Genomic DNA, 27595 nt, shown 5'->3' with positions numbered 1-27595 from the left:
GCTGCTCTTGCGAGCGCAGATGTGTTCCCGAGGTATTTGGAAATGGCGGAAAATGATTGGAAAGGTTATGTGCTTGAGCTGTGTGTGTAAAATTTGCCTGATGAACTCACGTGTCTCATAAGGAGTATAAACTGAAGTCCTTCAAGGGAGTGTGAATTTTTCAATTCATTTATGAACATAATCGGGGCAGGTAAGAAAATTGTCTAAATAGCTTATTCACAACTAATTCAAATTCAATTTTGCAGCGTGTTCGTTACACTAATAGGACGAACAGTATGATGGTACATAATTGTTTTGTATAAGAATCCCTTTTATAATATTAATTTCAAAATCTAACTAATGGAAACATTCTCACCTAGGTGAAAGATATATGTGTTGCATGTTGGCATCTGCCTGTTGTTGTGTATGGGTGCGAAACATGGTCTCTCACCCTGAGGGAGAAACATAGTTTGCTGGTGTTTGAGGATAGGTTGTTGAGGAGGATATTTGGGTCTAGGAGAGAAGACGATGGGGTCTGGGGAAAAATACATAATGACGAACTTAAAAATTTATACTCTCCATCCAGTATTGTCAGGGTGATTAAGTCGAGAAGAATGAGATGGCTGGGGCATGTAGCTCGCATGGATGGGACAAGAGGTATGCACCAGGTATTGGTTGGGAAGCCTGAGGGGAAGAGACCGCTGACCTAGACGTAGATGGGAGGATAATGTCGGGCTGGTTCTATGGGAGACAGGAGTTGAAGGAGACTGGATTTTGTTGGCCCAGGATAGGTTCTGGTGGAGGGCTTTGGTTAATTCGGTGGTGAACCTTCGGGTTTGGTAAGCCATCTAGTTAGTTAGTTAGTTATGTTTAGTGGCATGTCTGAATGGTATAATATGTCCCAAGTATATAAATCCACACCCCTTTTTAAGTACTTGTATGAATTAATCAGTGTAAAATTTTCCCTGCAGAAGTTCTGTAATTAAACATGACAAGATAACAGAATAGAATAGAATTTGTTTACATTCCATAGATACTTCATAGGTCTAAGCTAAGGATGTAGAACATGTCATAGCACAAGTACAATGTAGGATTTGAGGTTTTCACGGTGATGACTCTGAAGAATGCTGTCTTTTGGGTTGCGCCATGTAGTGTGGTAGACACTACCAGACTACACGGTGCAACAACCCAGAAGACAACAATCTTCACAAGTACAATACTTATTTCTAATACAAATATAAATTACATAGTTATGACAGTAATTTACAATCAATTGCTGCAACAGTAATTACATGAAAAGCATGAATGATGTTACTTACATGTATTTATAATAGCTGAGAAATTTTGGTTGATGTAAATTCTTCTAAGGAGTAGGAGAAGTGTTTCCTTAAACTTCTTTATATCTTGTTTCACACATTATATAGTGGGGGAAGATTGAATAGCTTAATTCCAGTATAGTAAACTCCTTTTTGATATTCACTGAGGTTACTTTTTGGAATATGAAGGTTATAACTGTATCTTGTACTTATATTGTGGTTATCTGAGTTAGTTTGAAATGTTTCTATGTTGTCCACTACACATGATGATAATGAGAGCAAGAATTAACTGGATGGTGGAAGAATGTTAAATGTCTTAAGCAATTCCATACATATGGCTCACCTTTTAGTGCCTGCCATTATTATACTGAATTTCTTTGGAATGTAAAATGCTATTTTGCTATCTGTTGAGTTTCCCCAGAAAATAATTCCATATGACATGATTAAATAGAAGTAAAAAAGTAGACTAATTTTAAAGTTTCTATTTGCATACCTTTTGTGGGTGATGCTAATATTATTACTTTACATCTGGAAATTAACTTTCCAAATTTGCTTGAATGATGTATTTGCTGGCTTGAATAAATGGATTAAAGCCAATAAACCAACATTAAATTTTGACAAAACAAATGTTATGGAATTTTGTGTTACCAACAAAAATTGTGTTAATCAAGGTATAGGATATGAGGATAAAATAATTGAAGAAGCAGAAACAACTACATTTCTTGACCTACAAATTGACAGTTAAATGTAGTTTTGAGAGTACTAATTCATGATTTACTTAGTCGGTACTTTAGAAAGATCACAAGATATTCCACTGATATGCATTTTATTATTAAGAGCACTTAAAATTTCATCTGTAAAATTGAAAAGGGCTTTATCAGTTGAGAGATTTCCTAAAGTGTATGCCTCCTTTAAGCCTTTCTCACTTTAACTTCTTCCTGTGTAGTCTCATTATATCTGCAGACATTTGCTTGTATTAAATATTGTTTTAATGGTTTTAAGTGTGAAAGTAATTCATGAGAGATTTTTAAAGTATGCCTTGTAAAATATAGTATTGCAGTTTCAATATTTTCTGTTTATGTGCTAAACATTCAATGTGGTTTTTCTTTTTGTGAGGAACTGTTATCACAAGTTATGAAATAACCTCTCATGTTGTAGTATCAGTATGAAGCAATAATAAACATGTGGTTAGCTAAATATGTTTGTTATAACCTAAATAATGCAGTTTTATGATAGAAGCGATGTAAATCTTGTAACACCTTTCCATGGGAAAGTGAGGGTTTGTTGGATTACAAGGTTGTAATAAATGCATGAACACACAAGTACTAGCAATGTTAGGATTTGGAATGGATAATTTTGACATTACATTTCATTACATTTCCTTATATTACATTACATTCAGCTACCTTCCTTTCATTGTATTTATTGCTTAAATATAATTTAAATACAGAGACATATTTACGTCAGATTCTCCGGAACCGTGGTTCCACTGTCAATTTTTGTTTTTAAAAAGCACATTGTTGGTGTAATGTTTTTTTGAGTTTCAAAGAATTGAACCTTCCAAAACGTGGAACGAAAATGTGTAAGATCCGTATCAACAAATCGACAACAATGGTTACCTATGGAACATCGTGTTTACTCGTCATTGTTGTTACCTACGAAAACGTGTAAGATCCATATTTTCGTCACACGTTTTCCTTTCACTTTTTTGCCGAATGACCCTTCTGTATAGACGTATTTACGTCAAAAAAAGTTTTAGTCTTTGTATCATGTGATAATGGTGTTGATTGCAGCTGGACACCAGAATGAGTGAGAATACCAGTTTCAATAGTACTGCAACTAAAAGACCACCAAGTGCAGAAAATCAGTTCCTTCTGAAGGAATCAGCACCAAGAAATGGGTCAACACCAAGAGGGACCAGAAAAAGTAAGACAAGAATATTAAAAGTATTGTTGTTACTACTTATTCCCTGACATGCCCTGTATGCCTGAAGAATTTTGGATTCACTGTTTTTAGTAAACATGTCTTGTTAAGAAAAGTATGCACATAACTTCTAGTCATACTATGTGAATAAACTTTCTGTGAACACGCATCTTGGTTCATGCTTTTTTTCCTTTGCATATATTTCCCCATTCCTACATTCGTTGCTGCTTTCTTTTCTTTCTTATGTAATGTTTTCATGCAGTGGAATTGCACATGTTTTGTATCAGAAACTTCATTAGCTGGCATTTTTCACAATTGACATGATTTTCTTATGGTGCTCTTGATTTTTCATGTTATTCTATTTATTTATCAGAGTAATCGCTATCTGTAGGTGATTGAACCTGCTTATATTGATTATTGTGATGATAATGATCAATGTTCTAAATTCTGGTAGTTATGAGTAACTAGTTATTTCCTTCAACATGAAGTCTAATTCTTCATGACCTTCATCAGTCTCTGCAGTGAAGTACCTAGATAGTGCACCTTATAGTAGAGTAGAGTAGAGTTTATTTACATTCCATAGATCCTTCTTAGGACTCAACCAAAGGATGTAGAACATGTCATTTCATACAATATACATACACTTCAGAACTTTCAACACAACTTTCGACACAAGTACAAGAACGTTTTTCACATATCAATGTACGTAAATTTCAGATTCTGCAATACAAGTATGAAAAATAATTTTACAAATTAATATACATAAACCTCAGAATTTTAAATATAAATACAAAACTTGCTTTACATATACGTAGATTATGGACCTAAGTGGGATGACGTGACAGGAGGCTGGAAAAAATTGCATAATGATGAACTCTTTAGTTTACACTGTATATTATTAGGTTTGTCAAATGAAGTTTGGTTGGGAAACTTGAAGAGAAGAGATTATTCAGAAGACCTAGACAAAGATGGAAGTATAATATTAAGATGGATCTTAGGAAAATAGAGTGGGAGGTTGTGTATTGGATTCATCTGTCTTGAAATAGGACTACGTAATAGTGTGGTCTTGTGAACATGGTATTGAACCTTTGCTCTCTGTAAAATACAGGTAATTTCTTGACCTGGGAGCGACTGTTAGTTTATCAAGGATTATGCTTCATTAAGTTAGGTATTTAGCTAGTTAGGCAAGGACCCAATACTGTTATTTCAAATTTACAAAATAATCTGGGTGTTTACATGTTTCCTGAATGAAGTGTGTGAAGTTAATACACATAAAGTTGGGTGTGTGCATTGAGAAGGAAGTTTCTGTCTGAGTTCTGGGATATCCTTATCTTAGTAACTAGTTACATAAGATTATCAGGCTTGCTGTTTGTAGAGATACTTTAGCATTTTTAATCTTGGTTGTTTTTCCTCGATTGTGTTGTTACTAATTGCTGAATTTAGATGTGACCTTATGTGTGCATCTATCCTTCACTGACCCATGTCTGTGAGCAGATAGGTTTACATTGATTTTGTTCCACTGAGTACTGGGACTGTGCTGCATCTTATGAGTACAGGATAGAGATTAGATACTGGAAATTGTCACATGCTGTACCCTTTCAGTAGTTACCATACATATACAGACTAGCCAGCTTTGTGTATTGCTCTGGACTTGTATTCATATACAAGCTGTACTGAATGACTTTTCCATTTTACTCAGTCTTTCCAGGTAGATTCTGTGATAGTAACTGTGTCCACTGCCTTTGAAATCCTTACCTACTCTCCATTCATGAGTGTATTTCCACCTCATTTACTGTATGTTAGTAGTTGAAACAGCATCATTACAGAGCCTAAGCATCAGTAATATCATTCACACTTATATTTCGTTGATATCTGACTCAAATTCTGGCTGGGTTGTACTTATTCTGAAATTTATGGTTCTGAAGTAAGTCCAAGCAGTTTCTGAAACCTTCAAATAGGTTGTGGCTGCCATTTTAGAATCCTTACCTATGTAGCATTCTTGATCATGTCTTTATTTTATTCATTATAATATCTGCAGCTGAAATAGTGTAATTAGTCTAAGATTCAGTCAGTTGTAGAAGCCTTCAGGAGCCAAGTTGTATGCCTTGTGATATCTGATAAAATAATTGATACTTAACGTGTATAATTTATGCTGAAAGATTAACCAGTTGTTTATGTTATTGTGACATAGGTTGGTAATTATGACCTTGTTTGTCAACCCTTGACTTATTCACGTTAAATTAAATCAGATACAGAGGTCTACATTGACAGACAACTCTATACTACAACAACAGTGTCTGAGTCTCTGTTCTCTGCTCTCAATGCGTGCACACACACACTCGCACTGTCCTTCGAGCCTATCTGGTCCCCCGAGCTCAGCGCTCTTCACTTACCCAAACGCGTCGGCCCGTAGCACCCCACTGGACACACGTTGGCCCCTCAGCTGCCACGGTCCACGAACCCGGTGCTCTCACACGCAGCCGACGTGTCCTTACTCAGCGCCACACCAGACCTCTCGTTGGCTCCACTCACTCGACTCTACAACACACTTCTCTTACGTGCGATTCACAGCTCAGCTCTTTCTGCTCTGACCTGAAAGCTGATTGTCAACGGCAGTAAACAAACACAACAATGCCAATAAACAGATAACTAAACTGTTTCTTAGGTAACACAACAATGCACGTAGGAGTTCATATAGCATCTAAAGATGCAGACCAGGCAGCCTGGAAGTCAAGTGGCCCCTACCCTCCAGCGCGAGTCCGCTGCACTCACGGCGACATGTCACAATATAAACATCTTTAACACCTGTAATTTCTATTTGAAACTTTTTTATATGGCACATAATTAGCACAGGAAAAAATAATTTGTGACTGTGTAGTGTGACATCTTTTAGTGTTAATTGGCTTTGTTACAGTAGATTTTTATCTGCAGTAAATATAAATCAAAGCCAATGATATATATAATATATATATATAATAACAAATAACACATTTGAAATTTATGTTCATTCTGTTGAAGTATATTTTATACTCTTATTTAATATACGTTTTATATTTTGGCAGAGTGAATTTGTTTTTATTGCTAGATATTAGAAATGTTGTATCATTTATGTGCTTTTTCCTTCAGATGCAGACTACTATGAGAAACAGCCATTATTTGAAAGGGCAACGGCAGAACCTGTGAGATTGACTCCAGCATGGGAGGAAACAAATCTTTCGAATGATGAGCTCAATTTTAAGGGCGTAACTATGGAGCAGGCAGTTCTGGAGATGAATCCACCCACAGATAGGTACAAACTGTACAAAAGTACAGATGGCTCTGGCTCTGGTTCTGGTTGGATACAGTACAGAGTTTTCTGCCTGTATTCCCAATCTCTCACATCTGACAAAGTAAAAATGCTATGGGAATGCCAGGCCTCCACATGAAGAAATAAGTCCCTCATTCTCTTTATTCTATCATTGGGAGTAAGTAGAATTCCACTCTGTTGCTACTCCCATCTCAGAAATTGATTTCAAAATTGTAGGATTTGAGGTTCTCACAGCAGTCAATATGAAGATGGCTGCCTTCTGGCAGCCTCCATGATCAGTCTTAATGATAGAGGCAGCAAGAACTTCTGAAATGTTTATAAACTTATATGACATTACAACCGAGAAGACAGTCATCTTGTTTCAACATCTTGCCATGTGAGCACAGATCAGGAATGCTTTATATATTTAAAAAAAGGTTAGGGGCAGAAAAATACACCATCTGTGGCTCATATGTTTGTATCATATACACTATTAGTGAAGCAACTGACAGAGAAACACTGATTCCTATTTTAATTAAAGTGGTGGGAAGTTCACTAACTCCTTATAGTGTATAGGTTCAGTTCCTTTATTTACGTTAGTGCAGCTGAACAATATCACTTATCAGTATATGTAATGAATGTTTGCTACATTGAAAATATGTCAGCCCTGTCTGCATCCTGTCGTATACGTTATGACATTTTCTTTTTCAATTGTTATTAATTTTCTGAAACTGAGTTGTCATACAAAGAATTAGTGCATAACGTTAAGTACAGATCTCATTAAGGTATATAATGTTTACTGTAACTATTTTTGATTTTTAAATATTTTATGATCCTGTGCTGTGTGATTAGTTTTGCAACAGTAAATTTTTTTTCGTAATAAACAGACATTAGGGACAGTGATGTATGTAAATTGTAAAGAAAGCATTTAGAAGAATTCTCTCTTTTGTGATGTATGTTTGTTTAAATTAGATTAATTTTAAACTGAATACAATTGATTACAACAGATGGTTACATATATTTGTACTATGTATTTACCTTCTATTACAGTTATTTATTTATGGTTGTTGAATCTTTGGTGACTGATTGTATCTCAAATTATTGCCTTCAGATTATTTTGTTCACATTTTTTGTTAAAAAGGAAGTATATAGTACACTTCATATATTTAAACTGTCTTCCTTCTGTGGATATGGTTGGCATTTTAACTGTTCTACAACGAACAGTTGATTGATTGTTGGGGTTGTTTATTATTTGATGATAAGATGATACTTTTCCTATAATTGGTACATTACCAAAGAATTTGAAGAAAGATGTGCTGAGGTTTGCAGTGTTGAAATTCTCTTTGCAGGTTATATCTGGTCTATTTAACATTATTGTTACATGGGATTGGGACTTTGATGCCTTGGAACATGTTTATCACTGCAAAAGCTGTAAGTCTTGTATATACTTTTTTACTTACTTTCACTAATTTATGAGATTGCACCATGTCTACACTTGTGTATTTTGTTGTCTGTGTGTCTGACTGCCTTAGTAACATTTTAACCAACTGTTTTGAGATTTGTATGATCATCATGCTAGAAGAAGCACTCTACTTTTGTACTAATAATTTTTTGCTGCAATAAAAATGTGGTGGCTTTGCAAACTTGTGAGGTAGGATGGTTATTAGTATCTGTTAATGTAGGGCCCTGATTTGGTAAGGGAGTACATCTTATGAAATATATACAATTTTTATTAAGGTTTTTTATTTAGAATATAAAATGATAATGTAGTTGCATGAACTTTGCATAGTTTTCAGTATAATGGTGATCAGTAGGGTTCGGATGTTCATGACCTAAAGAACCGAGAAATATACATGCAAATATGCCCCCAAAAAATAGTGAAATATGACCCAAAAAAGGCAAAATATGACCTAATTTGTTATGAAAAAATATTCACTAACATTTAAAAAAAGCATTTTTTATTTCAGTCATGTTATTTATTTACATATGCATGTACAAATATTACATTACCTGATTTCCTGCTAATTTTAATCAAAAACCTCAGTCACTCTAAGTTGTAAATGCCTCGTTTTGGATCAGCATCAGATGTTGAGTATACGTGGTCCTATAAAAATAAGATAAATTTTAAGAAAGAGCCTTTCATGCATTTCAAATTCATTAATTACAAATAAATAAATAAACAAAATTCAAAATATTAAGTACCTTTCTTCATTCTCCTTTCTTGGCAGCATTTATATAACGATTTGAATTTCAAGGTCTCAAATGAAAATATTCTTAGATTGTCACACAATATGGTCTTGTAACTTGATGCTATTTTGTCTCATGAACCAGACTTGATGTTTCAATGTAAGAAACGAAGTCTTTGCTACAAACTGAGTTTTGAAGGCAAAATAATATATATTTATATGTGCTGGGTGGAATGCTGCTTTGCTATTCAGTTTTGGCAATTGGCTGAAAATTGGCCAATGCACAGCCAACTGACGTGCAGTGATATGGTTAAAATTGTTTGTTACCTACACAAGTGGACACACCAGTTTATTTAATCCTTGATTGTTGATGTTGATCACATAGAACTTCACAGAAAACATATTGTTTGTAATTTTCTTTCTTCGGTACTTTGGACATCACAAGTTAACAGTTGGAAGTGGTAGAATAAAAACAGATGTCTTATCAAATTTCATACAGAACCTGTTGTTTATATGTCTTGTTTTTTTCCTCAGTACTTTGAAGATTTCAAGTTAACAGATAGAACTACTGGAATAAAAACAGAGTATGCTGGAAATTTTCTGGCTTACATTGGCTTTGCTTCTCAAATTCCCAACCTTGTGATAAACTGGATAAATATCTTTGTACCAATAGGTTCTGGGTGAGTTACAGTTTATTATTTAGAGTGTAAGATATGTTTATAATGGAACCTGGATTAAGCAAAACTCATTCTGTATAGGAACATTGATTTGTTTTTGTTGTTTATTTAACTATTCTCTTTTAACTGCTTATTTTCTAAGATTAGATGGTAAGATATGTGAATGGTAAATTAGTAAGAATATCTTTAGTCATTTCTGTATTTTGTGAAGAACAATTCCATCCCTTATTTTCTTTCAGGGACAGCTTAACAACTCGGATAGTAGGGAGCATATTGGTGGAAGTTGTAATGTTCATTCTTACAGTAATACTAGCCATGAGTGACTCATCACAGTGGCCTGGAGCGTTCTTCACGATCACAATCATTACTATTGTCTTACTGAATAGTAAGTAATTTAAATGGCAGTGTCTGGTCCAGATTTTGGTCGCATTTCTTCTGCTAATAAATGGATCAGTGGATGGGAAATGTTCAGACATCTCTTGTCTTGCCACATTTCCCGTCTTCCTATCCTTGCAAGCATTCACAGTCTAGGCTGTTGTTTGGTTCTTCTACTGGATCTGTTAATGAGCTAATTTTCAAATCCATAAGCTGTTATAAAGTCTACTATAACCTAATAAAACTTTATGAGATATGAGGTTCACATGGTGGTGAAGATGTCAATGTCAGTCTTCTGGTTTTTAATGCGGTGTGGACTTGGAGGCAGATACTAGTGAACAGAGAAACATACTGCGTTTATCTTCAGGGCTGACTTCAGCCCTCTGAAATATTTGTGTCTACCTACTAGTCCACATGGTGTTAACCTAGAAAACCATTATCTGCCCTAATAAAACGTTTGTTTGTTGTTTATGGTTGTCTTTTACTTTAGTATATGATTCTTGTTGTCTTTAAACTCAAAATTTTATGAACTGTTCTGTTGATGAATATTATTAATGAAGAATTTATTTATATTTTAGCGGCAAATGGTATTTACCAAAACACTGTATTTGGGTTGGCAGCAAAATTGCCTTTTAAGTATACTGGAGCTGTTATTCTTGGCGCTGTAAGTATAAATGACACTACAAAAGAGTTAAATAATTTGAAGAGTTCTACCAGTAAGGTGATCAAATCAAGGAGGAGAGATGAATAAGATCTGTAGCCCCCGTAGTATATATGAGAAGTAAAAACAGAATTTTTTATTCAGCAATATATGAATGAGAGAGACCACTCATGAGATTGGGTAGTATAAATGGAATGATGATAAAATGGATCTTATAGAGTATAAAGTAAGATTTTGGTACCATAGGAGGTAGGGAATTTCTTGAGCAATTATCAGCTGTGCTGTCGAAGCACAAGAAAAACATAATAGAAGCTTATTCCTATTTTTATTTTTTTCAGTGGTCTTTTAAAATATTATACACATAGTATATTGTCATGAACTAGATTTATTCTCTTCAATCAGAAACAGAAATGTTCCTACTCAGATAAATTACTGAAGGTGTATATTACAACACAATAACAGGACTGCAAACATTAAATATTCAAGCAGATTATTTTCGGTTAAGCCCTTGTTTACCTGTTCAGTTTGCATGTTGAAGAGTTTTTCAGAGATGATTTTATATTAGTATAACTACATTCTTGGGTCCAGAGGAATTTTCCAATAAGGCATGTATCTGTTTAATTTGGGTTCTGTTGTAGGCAAGTTTTCCTGTTCTGAACTAGAAAATATGTAATTTTCAGTCTTATTTTTCATTATATGTATAGGATTTGATGCATGACTATATATTTATAAGGCAGTGAAAGTAAATTTAATATAATCTAAAATGTTATTTGTCTGTGATTTCAGAATATCAGTGGTACATTTACTGCAGTTATAAATGTGATGTCCAAAATTATGTCTCCAAATGAAAGAACTGCTGCCATCTATTACTTCATCACAGCACTGTTCATTCTTTTAGCATGTTTTGATACTTACCTTGCTTTACCCTTGAATGTAAGTATCAAGTTAGTTTGCTGTCAGTAGAATCTGTCATACATAGTCATTTCAAAAGGTCTTGGTAATTTGGATTCTTACAGTATTTTAGAGATCATCCTGAGTGTGTGTTTTCTGTGAGTTCAGGTTGTAAATATATTAAATAGAACGTGAGAATTTGTCCTATATTTTTTTGGAATTTCAGTGAATCTTTGGGTATTAAGCATGTAACATACAAAACTATATTTTTCCCATTGTTTTGTATGTGTATGAAACTTTGTGTTTTACTTTAAAGGAGGATAATAGATTGTGGATATGAGATCTGAGTTTCTTAGTATGGTGAAGATGGCTTTTATAATCTTTTGGGTTGCAAGAACCTACAAGACTGCAAAGTATCACCATCCAGAAGACCATGATAAGCCTAGATTGTGGATGTTTGTGAACATGTGGAAAATACAGTACTTTGACCTAAGGGAAGAAGTATCAGAAGGTTGTAAAAACTTCATAATAATGAGTTTCAAGATTTGTTCTTTTCAAATAGTATTGGGGTGATTAAGTTAAAGAGTGTTTTGCTCACAGTGGCCTTGGGTTGTAAGGTGTGTGTTTTGACTTCTTGAATGTTGAAATTCCAGGTTCAGACATTACTGATTGTTACAGGCCATAAAGTGTAATCTGAAAAAATGTTAGGAATTTTAGAAGAGACATGTAGCACACATGGAAGTGAGAGAATTGTACTAAGTAATGCTTGGAAAACTGAAAGGAATGAGATCATGTGGGAGACCTAGATATGTATGCAGGGATAATATTGAATCTTGTAGAAATAGGGGAAGAGACTGAATTGGATTTATGTGGCTCAGGATAGGGTTCATTGGTTTGTTTTTTAAACATGTTGATGAGCTTCTTGGTTCCATTAAAGCAGGCAACATTTCTGACCACCTCAGTAAGTATTAAGTTTTCAAGGAAAACTTGCACCATGGAGTTAATATTTGGTGAACTGTAAGAAAACTTACTAAATTCTTGAAATTTGTTCCAGAGATTTTACAGATATCATGAATTGCTGTATGAAAAGGAACAGCAGATGAAGGGGAAACAGAGTTTGAATGCAGTTCCTTATACACCATATTGCACCATCCTCAAGCAATGCCTCCCACAGTGCTTTAATGTGTTTTTTGTGTTTTTTGTAACACTTACCATATTTCCTGCAGTTCATTCAGGTGGGTTGGAGTGTAGTTTACATTCGTGGTCAGGGGAAATTTATTTGTAGTCTTATATAATTTTAGCCGAATAAATCAAGATGTTTGATGACTTTCACACGGAGAAAACATTTATTCATGGATGTTGTACACAGAAAAATGGTTCTTGCAATTATTAATTTGTAATTTCTACTGCTGCATTTGTGTGTGAAATATATAAGAAGTCTGCTTTACATGTACATGGTTGGCAGTAGACGCATAATGCATATCACATGCTCGCAGCTTATGCATAGTACATGATACATGTGCTGAGGATGGTAATTTATGTCGCATTCAGAGTGTCCACCCTGCATCTACTGACATGCTACCGCACCTCCTGGAATACTGGCTTACACATGTATGGTGTTGGTGGACTAGTGGTTAGTGTGCTTGCCACTGGACCCAAGGTTTGCGGGTTCAAACCCGGCCGAGGTCGATGGATTTTTAGGGGTGATTAAAATCTGTAGCACAACTTCCTTCAGGGAGGAAGTAAAGCCAGCGGTCCCATGTCATAGATTTACGGCATGTAAAAGAACCTTACAAGCATGAATGAGATGTTTTGTAAGCAAAATTCAGCGCCCATTTCTCACCCAAATCTCTTCCAATTTAATACTAGATGGCTGTAGCAGACAGATCAGCTGCACAGTGCTGACAGCATGGGTACATGTTCACCCAGTTTTATGGTACTTTCTGGCCTGAACTGAGTGTTGATGACTTCCAAGGGATTTGATTCCTCCACAGTTTTGTCTTGTTTTTCGGTGTTCTACACATCCCAGTCATTTATGTCCACCACTTTTTCCCCCACACTCTTTATGTACATATTTAAAGGAAAGTAGTCATTACATACACTTCACAGTGTTTCTAGTTTCAGTTTATTGCTCTTTCAAAATATATCCTTAGTGGTTGGATGAACTGTAAATCCTCAACCCATTAATGTAATCACCTAATCATTCTATTTGTTACAGAAATTAAAATATCAGACAAAGACAGTTTCTTTGTTGGAGAACGCTTTTATAGTGATGTGACTTGTTTCCTAACATTCAATGTCTGTGCAGTGATTGGGAGTACCGTGGCTACGTGGGTGACATGGGTGAGTTGACTCTTACAGTGCTAAAGTGTAGAGGTGTACAGGGTGGGTTGTAGGTCATACACAGTTGGGCTACAGAGTTAAGACCACACATAAACATAACTGGCAGAACATGGATCATAGTGTTTAATTGTTAAGTACTTATTAAGAGTAACCAGAAACAGTGTTGGTGGTTTATTTATTTTTTTCTTTATATTACTTGAAGAATATTGATTCACTTGAAATAAAACATTCATATGAATTTGCTGAACCTTATAAATATGTATCTTAATAATTAGAGTATAAGATTTGACTTACATTAATAACAATGACATGGAAATAGAATAAGACTGTTGTTGTGTTATTTCCAAAGATATTAAAGGAAGTATAGCATCTTCCTCACTACTGCAGATTGTTTAATGCTGCAAGAATAATCAGTTCCTATTGGTTATAATTTTGATTTAAAAATGAAAATGTAAAAGCAGTTTGTCATTGTTCCAAAGTTACAACTTTTGTAGGTCACAGCATTCTTAGCTAATGTTGTTTCTATGGGTACTAAATACACATTATTATTAACATATAACCTAACTAGCCTTACAGTACTTGTTGAAGTATTTGAAAGAAAGTGTTTTAAGTTCTTTGAAGAACTTATTTTTTGTTATTGAGAATTCTATTTTGCATGGCTTGTCAGCTTACTGCTAATTCGCTGATAGAAATTAACATGAAGTTCATTTTTCTTACAGCCAAGTCCAAAATATCTAGTGTTTCCTGTTGTATTGCGAGTACTTTTCATCCCATTTTTCCTGTTTTGCAACTACCGACCTCAAGGTGAGAGGTACATTTCTGTCCTTATCAACAATGATTGGGGATACTGGACAGGTGCAATACTAATGGCCATCACAAGTGGTTACTTCAGTTCTGTTGCCATGATGTATTGTCCCAGGTAAGGACAGCTCCAGTTCACAGTACCATCCATAATAATGCATGTTATAATATGAGGGCAGTCAGAAAGTAAGTTTACAAGGCCTATTGAATCTTCTATTATGCATAATACATTGTCCCTATACTCTTTGTAGACTATTTTTGCTATTTAGTTCCTGTGAAAACTGAGACTGCAGTCATAATATGGAATTATTTTTCCATCACTTGCATATGTAAGTCTGTGTTCTATTCTTTCAACGACCACATTGCTGCTACTTCTGTATGATGACGAGGTTTAATTCTGTGGCTTCCCAGATGAAGCAACATTAGGAGTGCCAAACTATTAACCTTTATCAGATTCACTAAATTCTTCGACAGTGTCCATCATCTGCATTAATAAAAAGAACACTGTCTCAGTTTCACAGACTATTTAGAAAATAGTTTATAAGTCATGCAGTGATATATTTTCTGTATTAACAGATTTATTGTATTAAGTAGGATTTGAAGTTTTTATGTTGGTGAGTGTGATGGCTGTCTTCTGAGTTGTAGTGTCATGTGGTTTGGGGTACAAGTATACCAACGTTTCAGAGGCCCTTGCTGCCTCCATGATCAGGGTGATGAGCCTCATCATGTGCTACAACCCAGAAGACAGCCATCTTTGGATTTATTATTTACTTTTACACTGCAGGCTAACTTCTCTGGCTAATCAATGTATATTGATAAATCCATGCAATATGGTGATTGTTTAGTTTATTTTATGTATTATGTAGTAAAGTACAACTTCATTACCTCATATTTATGTGTTTATGCTTTTTGTGATTATTCATATTTAACTTTATTGAAAATTGATGTGTACAGTATTTAATGAGTATGTATTATAGAAAATAACATAGTTCAGTAAATGTCTGAAGAGCTTACATAGAAATGTAAGATATCTTTCATTACCAGTTAACTCCATCAGGATTTATCCAGTTTCTTCTGAAGAAAATATTTCTTCTTTTATGTGTATCAAGTAGACAGTGGTTTTTTCTGGCAGACCAATTTTGTAAGTCCTCTCATAAATTTCATACCTGAGTATTTGATTACAAAATTTGTGAAAACATCTGTATGAATTACACAATGAAATAAAGTACAGTGTTCGGATCGGTTACTTTCTGAATAAGTGTCTTTTGTTACAGGTCTGTGGAGCCAAAATATGCATCCACAGCTGGAATGCTTGGTGGAGCATCACTTATTACAGGAATATTTGGTGGAATTTTGTTTACATTGGTAATGCCATGGTTAGCTAACACACACATGTGGGACTTTTCTTAGGAACTGGTCTTACACCACACGACAACATGTAAATAAGATCCTAGAAACAGCAGTTTTGGAGTAGTCTGAATGAGAGGTGTGTAATGGGAGTATTTTGGTATACATACCCTTATCACCAAATATTGCTATGTGGTGGTTTGTGGCTATACTTTGTAATTGGGAGGTTCCGGGTTTGAATCTCAGCTTAATGAATGGCTATTTGAACTGACATTGTGGTTTTTCCCAGTCAGTCTATGAGAGAGTACTTCAATATAGAATACAGTTGTTTCCATTTCTTTTTTCAATTGATCAGTTGTTTCTGCATTAAAATTGCAAGTGTTTGGGAATCGTAACAAGTCAAAATTACATTCATAATGAAATCAAGAGCAGATTCAATGTGGGCAACATTTTTTACTATTTATTTCAGAATGTTTTATCTTTTGTCTTCAATTTAAAGGTCTAAAAATGAAAATATACATACAGCTATAATTTTACCAGTTTGTTTTTCGTGGGTGTAGAACTTGGTTTGTCTAGGCCAGGGATGGGGAACCTTTTCATGTTGGAAGGCCGCATTAATTTAGCTGTAATCAAATAAGGCCGCATTCAAGAAATTTCAATTAGATATACTTAAAAATGTACATTATTTTGTAAAAATCTAAATAGTATGTACTTAATAATTTCAAAAAATGAAAAGTGTTTGTTAATTTTAAAGTTAACTAATCTTTTAATGACTTTGTTGTGTCTGCTTTTTGTTGGAAAGCATTTGAATGTTTGGTTGCAGCATGGAGGTCCGCAGTTTCAGTTGAAGCTTGAGGGTATTTAAGAACAAATTGCTGAGGAGAATATTTGGAACTAGGAAGGAGAAAGTGTCATCAAGTATTATTATGGTGATAAAATCAAGAAATATGAGATAGGTGGAGCATGTAATATGAATATAAAGATGAAAAATACATTCAAGATTTTAGTTGAAAAGCTGATTGGTATAGACCACATGGGAGACCTTAGGAGGGAGGATAATATTAAAGTGATCTATAAGATAGAGGGTGGGAGGGTATGAACTGGATTCATCTGGCTCAGAATATGGTCCAGTATTTGGTGTTTGTGCACATGATAATCTTTAGGTTGCATAAAAGTCAGTCTCTGGATTCGGTGTGCTGTTACCAAAAGATAAAAATCTCTTCTTTGTGGAGTTAATAAAATCTCAGACCCAAATGATTTGACTCTCCTGTGCCCCTTTTCAAGGAGACTATCTTCCTAGATCTTACTGTATTATTTTACAAGAGGGAATTGTTATTTGACTTTATGTGATGCTTTCATTTCAGGAACTGGGGCCAATTGGGGAAAAGAACATTTGCCCATATATTGCGTGTTGTATTTATGCATTGAGAAGTTAGTGAATTCTCCAATAGATGTTACTAGAGAACAGGGAGATAATAGTATCACTTCGATTGCTAAGGCAGAAATAACAGATATGATAGTTTTTAAATGTTATGCTGGTTGCACATTAAGACATTAATAATGTGCAAAAGCTTTTACTTTTACTTACAGTTTTCCATCTTCCAAGTTTTAGTATTTGTAAACTATTTTATAAATGTGATAAATGAACTTTTTCTGAAGAACAGTCATTTAATTAGATACCAGTTGCTTTATTTCTGTTTTAAGAGGGACTTAAAAAAAGTAAAGTAAAGTTTGTCCCACTATACGCCATGTAGGCGTTTGGGGTGAGTGGAGGTATAGCTCCTTTCTTCCTTGACCTCGGCACTAGATGGGGGTGAGTGGTCAGCATTACGCCCCGGCCGGCTTTACCCCCGGGAAAGGACCCCGGTACCCATTGTAGAGGAGGCTGGGTGGGCCCCAGAGCCAGTCTGGACACAGAGGTTAGAAGAAAAATCCTCTGCCCTCGTCGGGGATCGAACCCCGGTCGTCCAGTCCGTAGCTAGTCACTATACTGACTGAGCTATCCCGGCTCATAAGAGGGACTTAGCTTTTAATATTTACCACCTGTTGAACCATAATGAGAAGTGTCTTACTTCTTTACAAATTGAATGAGTAGATGATAGAAATGTAGTTAATATTATGTTGTTCAGTTAATAGCATGTTCAGATATTTATATGAATTTTGCAAACTTTTATTCAGTAGTGACATTTTCACTGCACTGGCAACTGCAACTTTGCTTTATTTATTTCTGTACTGGGAAGGTATACAGTTTCATATTAATGTAGTTGAATTGGCAAGCATGCATACAGATAATATTTTTCAGTCTCGAGTGAATTTTTGCTTTTTGTGTGCTAAGAACTCGTTTCAGCATTTAACTTTGTTTTTTATTTTATCACCTGTTGTAACAATGGGAATTAAATGTGCAGACTCCATTATAATTAGAAGTTATAAAGTGGTATAACAGAAACCATAACTTGTAATAACAAATGTTGAAGTGTAATGGTTAGTGTTCCTTCTTATTTGGGAGATTTGAAGTTTGAATCTCAACCCTGAATATGTCTAATAAGACTTTTATAATTTGATTTAACATTGTGTAAGTAGGGGCTGTTTTATTTTTAAACTTTTATAACATTCTGTTTGTTATAAGATTTGAGGTTTTCACAGCGGTGAGTATGAAGATATCTGTCTTCTGGGTTGTTGCGCTTTGTAGTCTGGTCGATGTTAACCAACGTTTCAGAGGTCATACTCCCTGATGATGGAGGCAGTATGACCTCTGAAATGTTGGTTAACATCGACCATACTACACGGCGCAACAACCCAGAAGACAGAAATCTTCATACTCATCGCCCTGATGACGGAGGCAGTATGACCTCTGAAATGTTGGTTAACGTCAATCAGACTACAACGACCCAGAAGACAGATATCTTCATCCTGTTTGTTTTTAACTTTTTGGTTCTCATGTGTGTTTTTGTTTAATCATAGGTTGTTGATGAACACATTAGCAGAAATTAAATTTAATTCTCCTTGTTACTGCATTGTATCGTCATTATGCAAATATTTTCTTTTAACATTGTTTATTGGTAGATGAAAAGAATGTAAGACGTTTCAGAGGGTGGCTCTTTCTCCATCCTCAGGTAGCTAGTCTTTTTCACTAGACCTCTTGTTAAAGAACCAGCTAATGTTACAACTTTCACAAGAATAGGAATTCAGGATGATATGGCAGCAGTAAAATGGTGAGTGATATGAAATGTTTTAACTGTAATAACAAGTGTTGATTTATGATAAGGGCCAACTTTATCTAATGGCACCTTCAGAATAGGCACCATTTCCTCTTACCTGATGATAGAGCCAGCCTAGGTATAGTGATAACAGACTAGCTTTATCTACTTATTGGATTCCACAGAGTAGGTACTCCATTCTTGTAGTTAAGATGGAGACGATGTCAGCCTCTGAAAAGTTGGTACAAGTCATTTGATGAAGTCCAAGGAATATATGGTCATGTTGAACTCTCCTTGCACACCTCTCATGAACTCTCCAAGGGATTGGGAATACAGTACATGAATTGCATACTGTTATGCAGGTGCTTTGCCTCTGTAATTAACTACATTTAGAACATTTTTTATTTAGATAACTGCCTTTCATTAAGGTTAACAGATTTTTGAAGTTATTTATTATTGTGTTTCTTAACATGATTGTTTTCTTTTAAGCAGTTAATGGTATGTTGCGTGACTAGGGTTACCACCTTACAAGGATTAAGGTTAGGATGGTAGGACAACTGAAATGTGACCATTGATTTGAAATGTACAATGTTTATAACAGCTGTCACTGTTTCAGAATATTGCCTTGTTTGCCACAGCTGACTATTGAAGTCTGATGCCAAATGATTGTTACTCTTTTGGTAATTTATTGAGCAACAGGTAACATACAGATATGCTGATTCTTGTTAAGGTGCATGTTTTAGTTATTTATATATTTACACTTTACAGCTTTTATTTAATGTACACAACTTTTGAATTAGGAGTATGTCTTGTATTTGTATATGTTATTTTTATTGATGTATGGAGAAGTCAAACATCTTATTGTTTTTCTGCATAAAAAGTATAAAATTAACTTATAATTACGAGATAATGTCTGTCCATCTGCGTGCTTTTGGCTTTGAAACAACTCAATGGATTTCAGTTAAATTTGATATTGGGGGAGTTTACACAGACAAATTTAATTGTTTTTCTTATCATTCCATGTTCACATTAAGTTGGAATAAGATTTTATAATTATGAGAAAAGTTGCACATTGCTTTAAGTATAGATTCATTAAGAATATTTGCAGCATTTTTATATGGTTCACATTCAGTGAAGTGAGAAAAACTAATTTATGATTGTACAGTGTGGCATCTTTAGTTAATGCAGATTTGTGTAGAATGCATTTGGAAAATGTGTGTACTCTCCTTAAATTTTTGTCTAATCTAAGTCCTTATGAGGACAGCAGACAGAATCATTTGCACCAAGCAAATTGTAACCAATCCAGAATGGGTGGGAACCATACATACAACATACCTACAATATGTGGCCATTGCAAGATGAAGCAAATGCCACATAGTACGGTGTTAGACTCCGTATCCAGCAACCTAAAATCCATATGTTTTCCTGGTGATTTTTTATGGTAAAATATTCCTTTGCTTGTCATGTTCAAAACTGGCACTTCGCAGTTCTTTGACTCACCACCATGTGCAAATGGTGCCACTGTCTATGGTCTTGATGCTAGTAGAATGCAGCTTGCTTGTTTGTGCTTGTTTAGTCAGTGGATGGGTTAGAGGGCTTATTATTTTTTTATTTCTTCAACAACAGAGGTGATACAACCCCAGATTTTTCATGAAAACAAATTGTGAGTTGTAGGTGAAGCATATCTTAGCATATAATTTTTAGTATTTATTTTGTATGTATTAAAATCCCTCTGCATAAAGACCCAAAATTCAGAAAATCCTTGATCTGAAACACCTTTGGTCACATGCTTTCTGGTAAGGGGTCTGGTACTGCATTTGTAACTTATATCATGTGAGAAATGAATCAACCAGAGCAACTGCCCACAGATCTAGTACTGATGGTCATAGTCATGATACTTGTGCCTGACATTACAAGACACCTTTTTGGCCACATTCTAAAGTTCCCAGTACCTCTTCTGTGGCACACACTGGAAATAAAGCATATATTATTAGCTACATTTTAAAGTACTACTTTGAAACTTTTTTCAACAGATAGTGCTCAGTTTGTAAAAGAAACATTTCAGCGTGTAGTTGTGAGAATGTGCTTGTTTTGTGAGGCCTTTGATGCATAAAATGCTATTTTTATATGAGTCCTATCTTTTTTGTCATGTTAAAATTTTATCAGATTTTGAATATAATTTTTTGTTTGTAATAATCTGCAAAACAACCGGTGTTAGAGTATAAGCTATGTAGGAAACCTTGGACATAAAGGGTTTAAATAACATTACAATTGTGTAAAAGTATCTAATGTTTGTGAGTTCTTTTCCTGCTAAACTTTTTATATTTCATTTTCAACTATATCTGAATTACTTATTCTTCCTGAAGAACCTGGTGAAGTATATAAGGAATACTTTGTATTTTATTTGGTTTGTAATGCATATTTTTATAGTAAGAAAGCAAAATGGGTAACTATGGTACTGATGCACTGTCCTGAAGTGACCATTTATTACTGATGTGTTGTTCACTCCCCTCACTTGACTACTGCCTTTTTTTAGAGGTGACATCTATTACAATCTTGATTAAAAAATTCAGGTACTGTGTTAGTAACAATAATTTTCACTGTAATTATGTTTGACATTGTCCATTCATTGTCTTAGGTGTATTTTATATATGTAATGTTGTTATAGTTGGCAGTAATCTTATCTTCAGGTAATTCTTCTTCTATGGCTCTCTGGTCCGTATTCGGTCCATGGCCTCCTCAATTCTCCTCTGTCTGAGGCTTTGATTGAGGTTTCGAAACATCTTCCTTTTTACCGTGCAAGGTTGTTAGCCTTGCGACCAACCCCCAACCTGGAGGACCAGTCTGATCTCTCCCCCTCAACAAATCTGGCTAGGGAGGCCCTACCAGTAGCTATGCTACCGCCAGCATAGCTCTTGGGGTCACTGAGGTACTCAAGCCCCACCACCACGACAAGGTGCAGGTACCATTAAGTAATTGGTTGTCATTATACTGACAGAATTTTTTTGACGTAAATACGTCTATAAGGAAGGGTCATTCGGAAAAAAAGTGTAACGAAAAAGGGAAACGGAAAAGTGTAACAAATGTACCTAGGGAACATCGTGTTTACTCGGAATTGTTGTTACCTAGGAAACGTCATCTGTTTACTCAGCATTGTTGTTACATTACATTAAAATACATTACTTTACATTACATTCATCTACCACAGACCCATCTTAAGCGTAACTAATTCAAGTTAAATAAGCAATGTCTTAATCAAACTTTATGCAATTGTAAAGCACGTATAAAGGAAATATTTATAATAAAGTCAATATATAAACTTCCTTTCCGTATAGACGTATTTATGTCAAATTCTCTGGAACCGTGGTTCCACTGACAACTTTTTATTTCTACTTATTTTTTATATTAATGACAGCAGTTGGGGTTATAAAGTTTTTATTATTCTAACCACTAAGTGACTATTGGTGGCTTTCTTTATTAGTGCAAGCAGTCAGGATTGAGTGTGGAACCTTCTGAATGTTAACACGTTTGTTGTATTTCATGGCTATTTATTTACTAATTATAACATTTCCATGAATGATCTTAGAAAATTTGGAATACATTAAAGTATTTCTGTTTTTCCAGTACAAATGCTTTTTGTGCATGATGATTCGTAGTCTCATGTGTGAAGTTTTTATTTAACTCGACAGTTTTATTTGTTGTCTTAAAATTACCATTTATTTGCAACTGTTTTTATAGTTGTGCTGGTTTTTAAAGATGACAAAGTGCAGGTTATATGAAGTTGATATTTGCCATGAGCTGTTCTACAGAATGTGACAAATCAAAATTTTCTAGTATCTCCATCTCAGCAGTTATGAATTTTTGTTAGATTGTGTTTGGGCTCACAAAGGTTCACTTGTTGAAATTTTTTGCCAAATTGATAATATCCTTGAGTTGGACTGTCCAGAGGATATCTGCTAAACACTCTGGTGTAGTAGTATACACAGATAGTGAACAAGTCTGAATAATGAATCAGCAGTTGTTACAAACCTCTGCTGAAACTCCAGATGAACTGTTGCTCATAATTATGTACCTGCCCTGTATTTTTTTAAAATAGGACAGCACCTGTTTGTATGTTTCATATCTGGGGACAGTAAGAATGTTTACAAAGCATGTGTACTGCAGTTATTTACAGAGCTTTTGTTATTGATAATACATAAAATTGTATGACATGCAAATTATTTGTCTATATATAACCCACGGAGACTGAGACATCATAGCATGAGCTTTCTTTTCTCCTATCTGTAGGTCAGTATTTTTCCTTGCAAGCAGAACTTTGTTGCTTTTTCCACACCATCAGTTTTGGCCTTCCATATTTAAAAAAGATTACACATAGTCTAAAGAGTTATAGATTTGAAACTGATGGGAGTGTTGAAACAGCAGTGAGACAGTGGTTAAAAGGGTGGATGGGAAAATTGATTCCGCATTATGATAAATCTCTGTTTCCACAGGAACTATACACAACAATTATTTTCATGTTCAGTACAATGATGCTGTGTTATCTGTATCAAGGATTCAGTGAATCACTTCAGACTTGCTGACCACCTGCCATAATCTGTAGATTGAAACAGACGCAGGTATTCTGAGTATAATACCATTGAACTGAAGTCTCAGTCAAATACAAGCATATAGACAAGGAAGATATTTTGCCTATTTGTAGTACTGTGTATCTTGAATCAACTTGTAGTTTGTAGATTAAACATGGTTACCAGTGATTCTTGATCATATTAAGTATGGGCTGAAAGTCACTTAAAGTGGACTGAACACTGTTGTGTAGTTATTAGCACTTGTTTTATACTTAAAAAAAATCCTGGTATCAAATCTCTGTTTACCCTCAGTTTTCTTGTGGTTTTCTACAGTTTCTCCATGAAAAGTATGTGATTGTATTTTAAAGTAGGCCATGATTATTTCCATGTATATCCATCAGAATTAATTATTTACATCTGTCATCTCATTTGATGCTGTAGGTCTATGTAGTTGAGAATGCATAATTAAATAAACTGATAAGTAACAAATACACTTGCCAAATGTGAGAAAGGAGGTAGAGTTATGCACAAGTTACAGAAGACCTGAATGATTTAATATAGGTTGTAAGTTGACTAACAGTTGATGGCTATCTTCTGGGTTGTTGCACCATGTAGTCTGGTAGAAGTTTACTAGCGTTTCAGAAGTCCTTGCTGCCTCCATCATTGCCCTGATGATGGAGGCAACAAGGACCTCTGAAACGTCAGCAAACTTCTACCAGACTACATGGTGCAACAACCCAGAAGACAGCCATCTTCAGACTCACCACTGAAAACCTCAAATCCTACCAACAGTTAATAGGAACTTTACATGCAAGATGCATTATTTGTAACATTCTGCTCTTAGGAGGACAGATTGGTTTACAATGTGTTCACAGCAAAATGATGTATCTAAGAGAGATTGAACTTAATGAAAGTTAGCATTGATGTTGTTTGTAGACATTGATAATGCATTTAATCGTGTACTTCGTGGACTGTTATGAGATATAAAAACTTCTCTGGTAATATAATCAAAATTATACAAAATCTAAATCAACATATAATAATATCTACAACAGAGCTGTAGACAAGCAGAAATGAAGAAAAGTAAGGCTGTCACTTTGTCACCAAAAGTTTTTTGTAGTTATATTAAAAAATACAGTATTAAAAATGGTAATCATGTTTTATTTGCTAATGATGAGGTTACTCCGGTCAAAAAATAATTTGTAGTTAGATAATATCAAGGTAGATTCTATGTTAATAGGTAGTAAGGACGAATGGGACTGAATTAGGTCAGAATGGGCCCCTATGATGTATTTTTATGATGGTGGGTTTCCATAATAATAAGTAAATTTGTGAAAGAATGTCTTTAGCTAGAGAATAAAATTAATTATACAGAAATGCTACTTGTATCCAATACTTTAATATTCTCCATTTCTTGTTTTGTCTGAGGTAGCAGCAATTTAATAGAAAGCATGTTCATTATTTTTGCCAGTATGTGTTATGTGGCAATTTTTGTTGTATTATGCTGGATATTTTGAAGCATCTTGTGTCAAAATTTTCTTCCCCATATTGCTTTTTTTGATTTTGTTGTTTTGCCAAAAAATTCACCTTATTATTTTCCAAGCACTAATTGCACACCCTATTCTGACTTTCATATTGTGAACAGGCAGTTCTTACACAACATGAAGAACTTTTGTTCACCAGTATCTATGGTTTTGACTGTTTATCTTCTCAGTTAATGTAATCCATGCTTAATCAGAATACAATATAAGTTCTGGGTGAAAAAGACCATTAAACAGATTCCTGAAACCACCTACAGTAATGAATTCTTGCATTACAGACTGCAGGCAGAACACTGTACACAGTTGTCATTTTGTAGGGTTATAATGTTAACAGTATTGTTGCAACATGGAGTGTACTTGATATTCTGCATTTAAGAGGCAAGAGCTATAATGATTTTTTTTTAACTTGCTTCTGATTGAACACTAATATTATCAAGTGTTTCTTCAGTTAATACATACTTTTTTCAGGTTTTATTCTTGTCTAATACTTTTCCTGTTGCATGAAATTTCATCACTAGTCTACAAATTGTTGCTTTGGAAGGCACTACACTTTCAGAAAGTTTTCTATGAAATTCTGTTTGACATTTCCTTCGAGACACTTTAGAGAAAGTGTTGAATATAAATTCCCTTTGTTCAATGCTGTGTTTTATGACATGAATAGAGGCACCCACTTTTCAAGGAACTACTTTGCATTGGTCTGAACCAGTGAGGGATTTATGGTTAGTTTCCAGGGAAGAAGCAGCTAGCCTGCCGACCTCAGATTTAAAGATCGTCTATCTCATGATGAAGTGGAGTCCCAGTACTTTCCTTCTGTATCTTATAATTTTAACCTTATATACTTTCTCTTTGTTTTATGTTTCTTCATCCTGGTGCCCCTTCATATTTTTCTTTCCCTTCTCCTTTTTCTAGCTTTTCATGCAGAGAGAAATTTTGTTCATATGTTAAAAGATGGTGCTACCATGCAAAACAGTTGATTTATAAATCCTTCTGCTCCATATTTTGGGCATAGAGGTCTTTATTGTGGTATTCACACTAGTAAATTGTTACATGGCCGCCACTGGGCTTGGTATTAAGATGGTTACAAATTTGCACAATTTTGTATGCTGTATAGGAAACAGATAACCATAATGTGTTCTTTAAAGGCTCATTTTGGTTTTTTACCCCCTTATTTGTAAAATGTTTATAATATTGTTTTAGTATCCTCTATGCATTCAGTTCAGATACCAACAATTGTTACACTGCGTTTCAGTAACACAGTTTTTATATATTATGTTTAGAAGAATATGTTACTTGAAGTTCAGTTTCAACCCATTCATGTTTACTTCTTTTAAAGTACATTAGAGCATAATTTACATGTATCCCATGAATGTATGGTAGTAAACTTTTAGTGGGAAGTATAGTATGTTTCCATCTAAATTAGTGTCAGAGTGTAGGGTCTGCCACCCCTATGGGTAACATTCTTGTGAGAATTGACCAGGAAATATACTTTCCACTAATCACAAGAAGATAATTAATTGTAGTTGTAGACTTAATATTTATAAAATGTGATTTTAATTGAGATACTTGGAATTTAGAAAAGTGAACAAAAACAGACACTGGGAAACAAAATAGTGCTCATTTCTGTCTGTTTTTGGTTACTAAAATTTCATTTGTATAATATGAAGTACCATTGTATATGAAAACTATATATAAATACAATACTAATGCAACTTTGTACATTAAAATGTATTATAGCATGGTGATGGATATTTGTCTTTAAAATATGAATTCTGTGAGCTAAGACAATACTTATGTAAGTTTCAGATAAGTACTACAACATATTATATCAAATCCTGCTCAGGGCTATCAGATTTACTAGTGCTAATTTTAAGAACAAAGCTCACATTTACAGATGACTGCACATAATCCAGACAGTTTTAGATATGAAAACTCCTTAGTCTACAAACTTCCAGTCAGTGAATCTTTATGTTAATGCTTTTGAACAACAAATATCCCATTTTGATATGTATAATGAATTTTCATTTAGTTGAAACATGCCAAAGTGAACTTCAGAACCTTAGCCATCAACTTCTACCAGTGATTGAATAATTGCCTGTTGGTAATGAATGACATTACTTAATTTTCCTTATTCATAATGTTCCTTATTTTCTGTTAGAATATATATCTGTATTAATTAGAACTGCTCATTTAAAATGAATTACTTTTCATTATAACAGATACAAAAATGTCTGATGTGTATATTATTTTTACTATTATTCGCATATCTATAAATTTTCAGTTATTGTATTTAAACTAACTGATAGATTAATTTCTGTTTAACATATTTTTGCTTACTGAACAAACCTGAAGAAAAGTATTCCCTTTATAAAACAAGAATTTAGTATGGGGGTGAAATTATTTATATATATTTATATGGTTGGCATACATTATTGTTGTTTCAAAAACAAAACTCATCCTTTTGGGTAAACATTCATGTGTGATTGAAGCAAATAAATATTTAAAAGTGA

The 27595-nt window shown here is 34.4% G+C and overlaps 1 protein-coding gene across 2 annotated transcripts; it reads left to right on the top strand.

Moving 5' to 3' along the window:
* Positions 1-19: 19 nt before the first annotated feature.
* Ent2 (Equilibrative nucleoside transporter 2) lies at positions 20-27595 on the top strand. 2 transcript variants are annotated; one of them, XM_087350600.1, is made up of 12 exons: positions 20-190; positions 3089-3221; positions 6345-6507; positions 7854-7935; positions 9225-9370; positions 9607-9752; positions 10321-10406; positions 11190-11336; positions 12349-12529; positions 13513-13637; positions 14357-14556; positions 15713-27595. In XM_087350600.1, the coding sequence occupies exons 2-12, from the start codon at positions 3101-3103 to the stop codon at positions 15846-15848; spliced, it is 1533 nt and encodes a 510-aa protein (XP_087206726.1). In that variant the 5' UTR covers positions 20-190; positions 3089-3100; the 3' UTR covers positions 15849-27595. The 2 variants fall into 2 exon arrangements, with proteins under 2 accessions (XP_087206726.1, XP_087206727.1); XM_087350601.1 differs by lacking the exons at positions 20-190; positions 3089-3221 and adding an exon at positions 5909-6025.

This window comes from Zootermopsis nevadensis, unplaced genomic scaffold (assembly GCF_977971745.1).
Source record: "Zootermopsis nevadensis isolate Lab colony 2312 unplaced genomic scaffold, Znev_1.0 Znev_ptg000017l, whole genome shotgun sequence".
Taxonomy (NCBI): Eukaryota; Metazoa; Arthropoda; class Insecta; order Blattodea; family Termopsidae; genus Zootermopsis; species Zootermopsis nevadensis.
Note: the sequence above shows the minus strand (reverse complement) of the source record. Positions and strands in the feature narration are given on the sequence as shown.